General features: G+C 43.6%; 1 protein-coding gene across 6 annotated transcripts in view; it reads left to right on the plus strand.

Annotated features, from left to right (window-relative positions):
• The window catches only part of LOC148659324 (A-kinase anchor protein 13-like), a 117,785-nt gene that overhangs the window by 98,443 nt on the left and 6,190 nt on the right, over positions 1–13,152 (plus strand). For all 6 annotated transcript variants that reach the window (XM_088641430.1, XM_088641429.1, XM_088641434.1 and 3 more), the window contains 16 exons: positions 2,461–2,528; positions 2,947–3,013; positions 3,122–3,263; positions 3,494–3,606; positions 4,614–4,760; positions 5,057–5,316; positions 5,781–5,906; positions 6,347–6,464; positions 7,363–7,611; positions 7,792–7,868; positions 8,758–8,939; positions 10,356–10,438; positions 11,331–11,519; positions 12,250–12,411; positions 12,546–12,616; positions 13,070–13,114. In XM_088641430.1, coding sequence (XP_088497556.1) covers positions 2,461–2,528; positions 2,947–3,013; positions 3,122–3,263; positions 3,494–3,606; positions 4,614–4,760; positions 5,057–5,316; positions 5,781–5,906; positions 6,347–6,464; positions 7,363–7,611; positions 7,792–7,868; positions 8,758–8,939; positions 10,356–10,438; positions 11,331–11,519; positions 12,250–12,411; positions 12,546–12,616; positions 13,070–13,114 — 2,099 coding nt within the window. The remainder of the gene's footprint in view (positions 1–2,460; positions 2,529–2,946; positions 3,014–3,121; positions 3,264–3,493; positions 3,607–4,613; positions 4,761–5,056; positions 5,317–5,780; positions 5,907–6,346; positions 6,465–7,362; positions 7,612–7,791; positions 7,869–8,757; positions 8,940–10,355; positions 10,439–11,330; positions 11,520–12,249; positions 12,412–12,545; positions 12,617–13,069; positions 13,115–13,152) is intronic.

Consider the following 13,152-nt stretch of genomic DNA (forward strand, 5'->3'; position numbering starts at 1 on the left):
TGTGTGAAGACATAGGTTAAGTCATTTTAATAAAGAGAGAACCTTTATCCTACAAATGTAAAAATAATTACATTCTATATCCTTACATGAATGAAAACTGCAGTCTCATCCAACATTACCCACATGGTGAACCCAGACCTGCTTTTCAGTATGCCGTCTTGATACTAACAAAGTTCAGAATTTGAGGAAAATTACATGTGTAAGTCATCATTCTACCAGTGTAGGTCAGTAATTGACCTGGAGTTATGTTGCACCTGTACATAACCGTCATGTGACATGATGACTAACAGTGTGCGATAACAGTCGATAAACTATCTGCTTCACCTCGAAGTCTGCATCATTCTGGCCCGTGTTTTGAAGACTGTCTTGTGATAAGGCACAGTCGGAGTGATAGCAGCCAGATTGTAGAGCATTGTGAGGGAACTGCTAGAGCTTTCCTGAGATAAGGGACAGCCAGTGTTGTACTGTGTACAGACTCCTGTCTCTTTCTCAGTTACCCAGTGATAAAGAGGAAGAGAAACGCCCCCCTCCAGTCTTTGTCTGGGAAGATCCCATTTTGCGAGGAACCGAAAGTTGGGGAACCCAATGAAAAATGTGTTCAAGTAGCCCCTGGTCCAACTTGGTCAAGTCAGGTGGTCTTCGCCGGAGTCCAGTATTCTGGCCATGTGTGTGCTGTGTGCATAATGCACATCTTCTGCAGGCTTTGTTTTGGTTGGGCCGTTATCGATCTGTTTAGCTCACTGTAATAGCAATTGTGACATACCCCGCATACCCCTACTGTGCCAAGTATGAAAAGACATCACTACACACCCTGCTGTTTAGTCTCACTTCAGCCATTAATAACTAAAGCTGGAGTTTCCGACACGGATTGTTTTCTTGCATCGCTCTATTGTATGAAGCTTGTGGGGGCAGGCATGTAGGGAAGTGCATAGATGTGTGTTGTGTAACTGCAGGATTTCTGTGCCCTTTCATATTGCAATGATCACCACTTACAACACAACACCATGCACAAAACGGAGCAGGCACAAACGCAGCAGCCTGTGGGGAGCTTGGACTTGTACATCATGTACTGTGCTCATGCAGATGGTGATACTTACACTACAGGTGCAGAAGCGGCATGGAATAATTGTACTGTGCCAGCTGTTTGAGGCTACACATTTTAATATTTATATCTTTCAAGCTATCTGTATTGACAGACTAAAAACATCAACAGCATTACAGCAATTGTAGCATTGTTTTCTGCATTGACACGAGAATGTGAGTGCTCCAGACCTCGAGTGTTCACTGTACAATTCAGAGAGGTCAGATGACTGCTTTCTAACCCTTGACCTTTCCAGCTGCCATAGTCTCACACACCCCCTGGATTCCCAGCCTGAGTCAGTAGAGTTGTGGGTGTGAGGCCCAGACTCTTGGTGCTCAGTACACAAGATACTACTCTGATTAAAGATTCCCTGGTATTATGGCTATTTTATGACCCATTCAGAGTAAAAAGGGATCCTGTTCCTTTAACTGGGTGTGTCTGTTGTAACTATGTTCAGTAAATAAGACATTTTTTCCTTCATGTGGTCGAAGGTTATTCATACTGGAAAGGCTGTTAAAGGTAAGATATTCAGAGAAATTAGTAAGAACATGGTTCCATCTCTATGGGTAAAGTAATGCAGCTCTTACTACGGTTGCAAGAGATGTTTCTACTTGAGATTAAACAGATTATGTGTTATAGTACTTTCATGTTGGTGTAGTGACACTTTAGTCCAGTTTTTACTGAATGCTATCTAGCTTGGGTGAAGTGGCAGTTATTACAGGAAAGGTACCAACTGTAAATGACTTGAAAATGGTATGTGTAGTACATTTTCTTTTCAGACTAAAGTTTTTATCTTATTAAAATATCTCTAAAAGTTGTGACAAGTGTGTTGACGCAGTGGTGTGTGTAATATCATGAAGAATATCGTAAGTATGGTTGTGGGAGTCATCATTCTTGTGTTGACTAAACTAATCTTAGATAGGGATTATATATACATACAGTGCTGTGTTTTAGATTAGGCTAATATACATCAAGAAAAAAAAATGTATTATAGCTGAACCAAGAGGATGTTTGTTTTTCAGAAACGTAGCCTCCCTGGGTTAGATAACCATGGTGCTGACAGCATTACAGTGCTCTGGAGTGGAATAAAAACTCGTAGCTCTGTTAGAGGAGACGGTCACAAGGAAACCTGGGAGAATCAGAACATATCTTGAAGTATGTGGGCTTATAGCCCGAGACAAGAGGCTGAACTTTGTTGCATTATGGGGGAGTTTATTTTTTATATTTCAACTAATCTTTTGTCCCCAGGTCTTTTTACCTATTTAATAAAGGATTTTGAGGGATATCTGCATTCTGTTGATAAGTGCTTTTTTTAAAAAATATTGCTGTACTTTTCCATGTGTCAACCCTGTGCTGATGTGTATTTCTTCGCTCTTTAGCCTGCAACGCGTATGTCCACAAGGGCTGTAGAGAAAACCTTCCCAGCTGCACCAAGGTCAAAGTGAAGGTAAGGCCCTTCAACTGTTGTGTTGTCCGTTCAACAACGGAGATAATGGACACAGAACTTAAATATTGTGTATATTCTCTTATATTGATATGTTTTTGTGCCTGGGAGCATGTTAAGGCTCTTTGTGTATCGGTAAAACTGACTTCCAGTTGTCAAAAACAGTGCATTCTGTGTAGACGAAAAATGTGAGTTACTGAAAAGCAGAAATTTTTGTGCAGAAATAAGGGCAGTTTAAATGGTGTAATTTATTAAGCTGATTTTTTAAAATCCCTTACCTCATTTTTAGCAGATGTTGGCTGCCTCAGAAGGTATCTACAAATCATTATCAAGATGTCTGTTCTGTGGATAGATTGTAAGTTACGATTACTGCTTAAAACTCGAGCAATGTGCCCATGTGTTGTGCCCTTTCTGTTTCCAGCACCAGAAGCAACAATTTGCAGTGCCCGACAGCGCTTCCATGCCCGCCGTCACGATGAGACATAAATGTAAGCTGCTGCCTGGTCCTGCCCGTGCGCTTTCTGAAGCTCGTCGTGTTAACTCTCCGAGATGTGCCCCGCTGGGCCTTATCGCCTCTCCTCTGCCGTGTTCCACAGCCTCCTTGCCGCGGGAGCGCCCGCGGTCCGCAGTCTTCATCCCGGATGACCACTCCCTGCTCGCCCCCAGGAGGCACACCAGCCTGATGCCCTTCCACAGCAGCAACCTGTCCAAGAGCATCTCCATCAGCAACATCGCCGGGTAAGAGCGGGGCCCTGCCCCTCCCTCTGTGGGCTCATCGCAGTGCCTGTGCTTCCAAAACAGCAGCAATAGGAAATGGGCACATGTAGTAGACTGAAGATTAGAATACTTTCCCCCCCTTAACACTTTGATTTGCCTCCTGCCGAGAGTTTGTGCTGAGTTTATGGGAGGTCTTGAGTAAACTGGGATACCAGTGTGATTTTCTAGCTTGTTTTCTTGCCTCGCCCCAGCTCTGCCTATGATGAGATACCACTGAAAGGGATGAAGTTCCTGTCCCAGTCGACCGACTCCCTGCACAAGCCCAGCAAGGTCAACGAGTCCACCGAGTCCCTGGCTGACGAAGGTGAGATTCCCCCGCAGTGATGTGGAGCATCCTGGGGCTAAAGCTGTTTTATTGTGGCTCTGTACGTCAGAACAGCATGGCATTAAAGTGAGCTCCCCAACACGCACATCTGAACCAAGCTTTAGTGCAGAAGATGAAGACTGTGTTTGTGTGAGCTGAATTTTGTGTTTGCTACTTTGCTGCAGCATTATTAAGTTTAGGATGGGGCTTTTTATTTGAATTATGTCAAGCTTTGCTGGGCTCCATAATATAACATTTCCTGCCTTATCTCATATTTTCTTGCATCATTCCCATAGTGGTGTGTCCTAGGAGTACGTCTGACAAGGCTGAGGAATGTAGGGCTTGAAGGATTAAAATATTTAACACACATTTTCTGTGGGTTGTTATAAAGTAGGAGGAAAAAAATCTTCCCTCTTTGACTTCTTCTCTTCTGCACTCTCTGACATGTATACAATTCATCAACCTACACTGTGTGCTAGTTTTACAAAAGTATAAACAAGGAAGGTGGAATGTACTGGGTTATTCATCTTTAAACGTCTTATTCTAGTCATTCTCTGATGTGGTGCTTTCTTGGAGTTAATATTCAATCTGTTAGAAAGTACAATATGGAGGAGTTTTAAAGCCTCGTGTCCTTTGTTCCTGAGAGCATGTTGTGTTTTATAGGCTATTTTTTTGGACCTGTAAAGGGTGGGGGTTTAGCAGTTGCTAACAACTGTTAAGTCTGGCTGTATCTATAAGCCTTGGACAATTCCACTGTTTATCAGCAGAACTTTTCAGAATGCGTATGTCTTGGGTCAGACTATCTTCTACTGAGAAAAAGAGGATAATCCTGGTCTTTAGTAGGGTTTATCAAATAAAGCTCTCCTTGTTAAATGTAAATAACTGTAATCGTTAAAGTGTTGAATCAGAATTCCTATGGCCCTGTTGGGTAATGGCAGCTAGCTGGTCAGCTGTCACTGGCTACAGGCTTGGTTCCTCCCCAGGCTACATGCTGTTGTCTGTTCCAGGAACAGAGATGATGGACAGCCAGCTGATGGGGGAGTTTGAACCGGACACCAAGGACCTGGAGGCCGACTCGTGGAGCATGATTGTGGACAAAAAGCTGGTGAAGCAGCTCAAGAAGGACATGATCAAACGGCAGGATGTCATCTATGGTAAGGGCAGCTGCTGTTCAGAGCTTCCAAAAGAACTGCAGATGGTGTAGTAATGTGCACTAGGTACAGTACCTTACCCTTTTCACCTAGGTGAGGAAAGACAAGTTAAACAAAAAAGATTCTCAATGCTTTCCAGGGGCAGGAGCCTTTGGGAACAAAGGGCTGAAAGTGTGGCTTGGTTCACATGACCAAGTATAACATATCCAACTTAATGAAGAGCAGATTTGTTGGATGGTATACTGTAGGTGTGATGCCTGGTGCTGACCGATCTTGCTTTCCTCCCTGTCTCCCTGTAGAGTTGATCCAGACAGAGATGCACCACGTTCGGACGCTGAAGATCATGGCAGATGTGTACAGCAAAGGGCTCTGTAAAGAGCTGCAACAGGAAACGAACACAGAGCGGATATTCCCTGTGTTGGACGATCTTGTGGACATTCACACGCAGTTCTTCAGCCGCGTCCTGGAGAGGAAGAGGGAGTCTCAGCAGGAGTCCCGCACGGAGGGGAAGGATGGAGGATTTGTCATTAGAAAAATAGGAGATATTCTTGTCAACCAGGTAAGGACAGGGGAGTACCACGTTACGACTGGCTGTCTGTTCTGTTTGAAGACAGAAGCTGGATTAAGACAAAGGTGTTTATGTGGACTGGATATTCGGATTGCGTGGAGGCATTCTCGGCTACAGCAGCTTCTCTGGCCTGCCAGGTTATCTGTATTATTAGTGGGGATCGTCTCCTTCACTCCTCCATCTGACAGTTGATTTTGCTGTGTGTGCTGTGAGCTTGCGCTGCAGAGAGAGGCAGATGGCGGCTCATGTGTGAGTGCGGCCTGCGCTTCTCCTGTAGGGGCAGGGAACTTGCAGTACTGAGCGGATCTGATTCACAGTCGGAGGAAATGGAAAAAGTGTATACTTCCTAGTGAAAAGAAGACACTGTATGTGTTTGTTGCAACAAGCCTTGGATGTATTTTAATGTCTTGCTGGCATTCATGTGAGAATGATCTGCTTAAATGAGTGTTCCACAGTTTACAGGTTCCAGTGCTGAGCGCATGAAGAAAATATATGGCAAATTCTGCAGCCGACACAATGAGGCAGTGAACTATTATAAGGAGTGTTGTGCCAAAGATAAACGCTTCCAGGCATTTGTTACGGTAATGTGAATATGTATTTATTAAATGTCTTATGATTTACGTTTTCTTACTGTTCTCTTTTATTGTTGTTATTTACATTTGTTTTCTAGCCAGAAGGCAACGCTGAAATTAGTATCTCACACATCACAGAGTAACTGACACGAAAATTGTAAATTGGTGCCAAATTGTTTTTAAAATATATGATTAGTACCATGAGAACAAAGATAAAAGGTCACTCTCACTCAGATAAACAAGACAATCACCGTCTGCTGTTAATAATTAAACTTAAGATTTTCTCTTTAATACCAGCCAAATCTGTCAAATGCCATATAGGCTTGATGTTGAAAATGACACAAATGTCTAATTGTTTTTTCTAAATTTTTCATGCTTAGGTTGTTTGCTTATCTATTTAAGGAAAACTTTATCATAAAAAGGCAACATTTTTTCTTTTCTCTTTTTAGAAAAAAATGTCTTTACCGATTGTTCGAAGACTGGGCATTCCTGAATGTATATTATTAGTAACACAACGGATAACGAAGTATCCAGTGCTACTGCAGAGGATACTACAGCACACCAAAGGTGAGGCTCTCCTACAGAATGGGGTCACTGCATCTTATTGACATATCAGATTTCAGTAACTTATCTAGGCTGGGCCTGGTGAGTACTGGAATAGGAGACCTTTAAGCAAGACAAGGTTGCTGCTGTATTTGGTGCTGCTGGACCACCGGTGCTGGGTCTTCAATCTGGAACACACTATTGTGGAAGGTGCCGTCCTTTGGATTAGATGTTAAAACAAAGTCCTGACTACTTAGTTGTTGAAGCTCCATTGGCACCGTTCATAACAATAGAGGTGTTAAGCCTGGTGTCCTTTCTGGTCTTGTAAAATCTGGCCATTATAAATTTCCCATTAAATGACATTGGAGAAGCAGTTGTCACCCCTCCCCCTGATCTGCTGTGCAGAGTGGCTGCTGTGCGTCACCCAGTTGGTGGTACACTCCAGTGGAGGATGAATGTGGGTGTAGTGGGTTGCCTCCTGTGTGTGAAGCATTTTGGAATCCTTTGAAACCAGAAGTTCTATATAAACACAAATTCTTCTTCTTATTTGGTTCCTGGTAGCTGTGAATGAGGGGACCTTGGTTCTTTGCCAGGAGCGGCTGCCAGCGGTTTGAGACTTACCTCGCAGCTGAGCCACCACCTTGGGTTATAGAGTTTATAGGCTCTTGAGTTTTTTGCTTCACTAAAGCCACTCATAGTAAACTATTGGTAAAATACCAGTTTCTTTCCACTGTATTGCCTGTATTGTGAAAAGCCAATTGACCCCCATAAATGGAAATTCCGTAAGTCTGCTGTGAGCTTTGCAGAATTCTGCATATCTTGGGACGTGGATTGAACCCGTTACTCCAGGGTGTGCATGAGCCGCCCCGCCCCGCCAGGCTGCCATCAGCACGTTAAGCTGCGCCTCTGTCTGTCGATGCAGAGAACGAAGAAGACCATGCGGACCTGTCGCGGGCGCTGACGCTGGTGAAGGAGGTGATCGCAGCCGTGGACAGCAAGGTCAACGAGCACGAGAAGAAGAAACGGCTGAAGGAGATTTACAGTCGGACGGACAGCAAGTCCATCATGAGGATGAAGAGCGGCCAGATGTTTGCCCGGGAAGACCTCCTGCGCAGGAAACTGATCCACGACGGGCCACTGCAGCTCAAGAACTCTGCCGGGAGGCTGAAGGGTGAGAGAGACCAGCCTGTGCTTCACACGCCGCCCTGCCTGTCCCCATTCGTGTGCTGGACTCTTTCTTGCTGAAAGAGATCCCTTGTGCCCAAAGTTGAAGGTGGTTTGTTTTTTTCTCAATATAGAGGTGTCTTTCATGATGTGGGTTTTGATTCAATTTCTCTTTGTTTCTCTGTAGATGTCCAGGCGCTGCTCTTTGCAGGTGTCTTCGTGTTCCTTCAAGAAAAAGATCAGAAATATGTATTTGCTTCATTGGTATGTTTCACATTATTCTGTGCCCTGAACTGAAGAAGCAGCTAGTAGCTTTTCATAATTGAGAATTACAACACACATCCTTTCTAGGCTATTGCTAGTGCATTGCATAATTATCACTGCCACGCAATGCTGTTTTAGATTCTGGTTTTAATAAAACAATGTAATGTTGGCATAGTAAAGTGCTTGGCAGATCTGAGGCATGTGATCCATTAGTTACACAAGATGTTGTTTTCCATGCTTTCACCAAAGAGTCTAACCATTTTAATGACTGAATTGAATTCTTCTAAAGCCATTTCCATAAAGTGTCTGTGGAAGTGAAAGCAGTATTATGAGTTTCCTTGTTGCATGATCTGCGTGTCTGTGTGTATTGTGATGGGCCTATAGTAGAATCTTTGGCAGTTAGGCTTAAAAGGGAAATAGAGGACAAATCATTCAGGTCATTAATAAATGTGGTCTATAGATTACAATCCTCAGCCATACAGCATCCCTCTTGTCTTACAAATTAGGTAGGGGGGTGTGTGGAAGGGGGGGTATCAGTTGACAGCTCTTAGAGCAAAAACCATGTTAGTGCAAGAATACATCCAGTTTATCTGAACTGCTTATCTTCAAATAAATTCATACAGGTTTTTTTTGGTGGGCTAGGTCTGGAATGTAGCAGTTTTCACAGCTTTAACTCTAGAAGCACTTCTATTTCTGGCACTATTGTCTAAATAAAACATGTTTAACCATAAGTTATTGATAAGGTGGTTGGCAGAAATGGATGGACTTGTGTGCTCTACGGCTCTCCTCTGTGGGCAAGTGTGTCCTTCTGCTCGGTGACGCGAGCCCAGTCCTCCATGTCGCGGCCTGGGCTTTACCTCTCTCCCCCTGTGTGCCCTGTGTGCTGCAGGACCAGCGCGCCACGGTGATCTCGCTGCAGAAGCTGATCGTGCGGGAGGTGGCGAATGAAGAGAAGGGCCTCTTCCTCATCACCGCGGGCAGCGAGAAGCCCGAGATGGTGGAGGTCCACGCCAGCTCCAAGGAGGAGCGCAACGCCTGGATGCAGCTGATCCAGGACGCCATGCATTCCATGTGAGTCGCTGGTGGGCGGCTGACCTCTGACCCTCAGGGAGACAGAGGGCGGAGATGCCACTTTAACAGCTGCTTGCTCTGATGCACAAACCGTGCTTGAAATCTGTAGGTTTTGATTAGTCCATACTTACGAACATCCAGCTGGAGCCCATAATGACAAATAACGGGCACAAGGCAGGGTACGCTCTGGATAGGATGCCAGTCCATCTCAGGATTGGCCTCCAAGGTGACCCACCCGCCCACAAGGCATGTATTAGTGTATGTGAATTAAGTGAACGGTAAACCATGAGAATCTTACAAGTTAGAGGAAATACCTGTTATTCCATGTGTATTATTAGTGTCATTCCATGATAAAGACCTCAGAAAAAGAGTAGTTGATGCATACCAATATGGAGGTGATTATCACACATTTTCTTTGGGACAGCTTTGGGACTCGATGCATTCACTGTCAGACAGTCTACAAGTATAAAGTGTTCAGTACAATGGTGAATCTACCCAGGAGCAATCATTCTTCCAGGATCTCCCCAAGTGTAACCTGGAAAATTGTCTCAAAAGTCACAAATAGCCCCATTTTATGATCTGCAGGCCTCTCTCACTTTGGCTATTGGTCAGTATTCTTGCCTCAACCATCAGAAAAAGACTAAAAGGGAGTTTTCATGGGCGGATAGCCAGGAAGAAACCATTGCTCTCTAAAATAAACATTGCTGGCCATCTCTAATTTGCCAAAGATCACCTGAACAATCCACGAGAGTAGTAGAAGAATGTTTTCCGAACAAAACTTTGAGATACATTTCATCCCAACCATCTGGCACGGTGGTAGGCACATCATGGTTTGGAGCTCCTTTCTTGTCTGTGTAGGATGGCTTGTCATCCTTGATGGAACCATGAATTTGGCACCATAGCAGCAAACTGTGGATCTGAAAATGTCATGGCCAGCCATTCGTCAGCTGAGCTGAAAGTGGGTCATGAAACAGGACGCAGATCTATAAGAGAATGGCTGAGGGAGACATAATTTCATGTTTATGATTGGCAAAGTCAAAGTCCCAATTTAAAACCCCTCTGACTCATATGGCAGGACCTGAGGTGAGCTGGTCTTTAAGGAAGAAGGATCACAATTCCTAAAAGACATCACAATTAGATGAATCATCTAGTTGAACACATTTATGCTCAAGGGTGTGCTACCAATTACTAAATCTGAAGGGTTCACATAGTCAAACATGGATATTTGCTGGTGGATCATTTTGTTAATTAAAAAGTTTATTAAGACTTTTTTGGAGATTTTGATTGTGTTTACTTATACTATATATGCAAATACAGTCCAACCTAGAAATTGCGCACATGTTTTGGCACTGTACACTGTAGAATACATCATTCCTGCCATTTGGTTTGAATGTTGATCAAAGTTTTACTCTGCAGGGAGAAGGATGATGATGAAGGAATTCCAAGTGAAACTGAAGAGGATAAGAGGATCTTGGAAACAAAAGCAAGAGAGATGAGAGGTAAGAGAAATGGCCATTCTAATACCAGAATAACTAGCATAGAAATGTTTAAAAGATGTGTAGATTTTATTTGTAGAATCTTAGATATTTGCAAGTTCATTTTTCTTGAGACCTTGTACAATCCTGAAAAAATGCAGACTATTAATGTCACAGTAATGGAACCTGACAAGGTTGGCAGCTTTTTAAAGAATCGTTTTTATTTTTGAGATCAGATTAGTTTTTCCAGTATAAGTAGGATTTGTTTTTTTTTAAAAAAACTTTGAGAAAAAATTATAGTTCTGTCTCCATCTATAAATTTTACCTTTTAAGGATATTGTAAATGGTGGTTTGTGTTACTGGCGTAACCAAACTCCTCAGAATACATCATTCAGATTTATCAATATGACCTCTTCTAAATGTGAGCCGAGCTTTGTTTTCCTTCTGGAGGTATTCTGAAGTCCCCTTGCGGACGTGATCTCTGACACATTGTGCTTTGTTTAAACTGCAGTTTCATGTGCAGAATTTAGAAAGTCCCTTTTACCTAAATGTTCAGAACAGTTATCGGTTTTGCGCCCTAGACTGCCGATTCGTTTCTTTGTATCAGTTTTTATAGCTGGCAGCTTTGACTCGGGTAATTAACTCTTAAGAAATCCAAATTTGGATGAGATTGTAACGAGGTCTATTAATTGCATTATAGCAAAAAAATGAGTGAATTTAAGGCTGGCTGTAAACATGTATTAAGAGTTGTTTTTGGAAGGTTTTTTAAACAGTTTCCTTGAGATATCATATAACAGAGTTACATTGAATTGGGGAAAGGAGAAGGACACGGACGAGTGAAGCGATTCCCTCCCCTCGTCCCCGGGCCCCGCCAGGATCGAGCTCTGTCTCTCTGAGGCTGCGCTTGTCTCCGCAGAGCTGCTGCGGCAGAAGGACGGGCAGATCGCGACGCTGCTGGAGGAGAAGGTCCGGCTCTTCCGGGACATGTGTGAGGGCGGCCGGCCCGAGGAGGGCGCCCCCGGCGCCGTGACCCGCACGCTCTTCAGAGCCAGCAGCGACGACGTGCCCAAGGGCGAGTCCATCATGAAGGACGCGCTGAAGGAAGGTCTGTGCCAGCTGACCGCCAGCTGCTCTTTCAGGGGCAAGCTTCACGACCAGCAGACAGAAAAGTACAGCACTAGGAGACATTACTCAGCGCATTTTATTCCTCAGCTGCTCAGAAAGTTTCATTAGAAGTCTCAAAGCACTAAATAATTTGAGTATTGAAAACAGTCTTGATTCTCAATAGGTCACTGGTCTGTACTAAGATGAGTACGTATATTACTCTGTGAAAAATGAGTAAATACTAGCCAGGTGCTAAATATACCTGATTTCTTGTATTTTATAGCCTAGAAGAGCCAGCTGTTTGCCTGTATCCTTGTTAGCCCTAACATTCTGCCCACAGACACTGACCTGTAATGCCCAAAGTGGTCAATACGCAAACAACTCAAACACACTTGGGCAGGAATGTAGAGCTGTGGCCACTGGTTCCTTGCTTATAATGTAATTAGAATCAGTGTACCTTTAGTGTGGAATAGATCTACTAGATCAAATCGAAGACAGTTTTCAGCCAATCACATTTCTTCATGAGGTCAAATAAATGTACTTTCTGTATTGCATCATCTCTTGCTTTTGTTCCTCGAAAGCATTCACTGGATGTGGCAGACTTCGCCTGATGGGGGAGATTGACCACTCTCATCAAAGCCTTTTTGTGATTAAAGGAGTCATGTGTTTAAAGTCTGCAGTGTCATGCAGATGTGAATGCAATCTAATGTGTCCGCTGATCTCTCTTTCAGTGGAGACGTTGCAGACGCTTGTCAGTGGAAGTCTGGGTGGGGCGGTGGGGCAGCAGGTGTCCAGTAATTTGGAAGCGGAGGGCAGTGTGGGGCCTGTGTTGCTGCCTCGAAGGGCAGAAACCTTCGGGGGCTTCGACAGTCACCAGATGAACGCTTCCAAAAGTAAGATTACGCCTCTTGTTTTTTTTTTTATGGTGACAGATTGCAATTCTTTCAGATCAGACTAAATTAAATGGTCTGCTTACTATACAGACTTGCCTCAGCGCTGCGTTAATTCTGAGAAATATTTATTTTAGATGGGGAGAAGGATGAGGGAGAGGAGTCGCCTGATCTTCGCAGGACTGAATCAGACAGTGTGTTAAAGAAGGTAGTAAGCTCTGCTCAGACTTTTCTACTGTGCTCCTTCTGAACAGCCATCCAAATTTAGAGTAGACTTGCTCTCTACTTTCAATAGACCTGTCTGGAGACAAAGGCTTTGGAAAACCATAAATGGGCTACACTGTCACATTAAGAAGGCTATTGAGTTTTGTATTGATTTAGTCTATATTCTTGCACTCTTTCCTCTTTGAAAGTGAGGTGCATTAACAATGCAAGCACCACAAGAATTCAATAAATGTATGAAAATGAATAAGTATTCATTAAGGGCAACAAATACCCCTTGATGTGTTTGAGACATGTAGTTTAATGCCCGTAATTACAGCTGCTGATTTATTTCCAGCAGGTGGGATTAGATTCCTTTCTTGTTATTAGAGGCTTTTGGCTGCTAGCCTTCCCTTCAACATCCATAATCCTTCAGCTGCGCTGTGTTTGTTTTCCACAGGGCGGGAATGCGAACTTGCTGCTGCTGCTCAAAAGAAACAGCGAGGTTGGTGTTTCCACTTCGGGAGCTGTGTGGGTTTAACT

This window comes from Lepisosteus platostomus, chromosome 7 (assembly GCF_059453375.1).
Source record: "Lepisosteus platostomus isolate fLepPlt1 chromosome 7, fLepPlt1.hap1, whole genome shotgun sequence".
Taxonomy (NCBI): domain Eukaryota; kingdom Metazoa; phylum Chordata; class Actinopteri; order Semionotiformes; family Lepisosteidae; genus Lepisosteus; species Lepisosteus platostomus.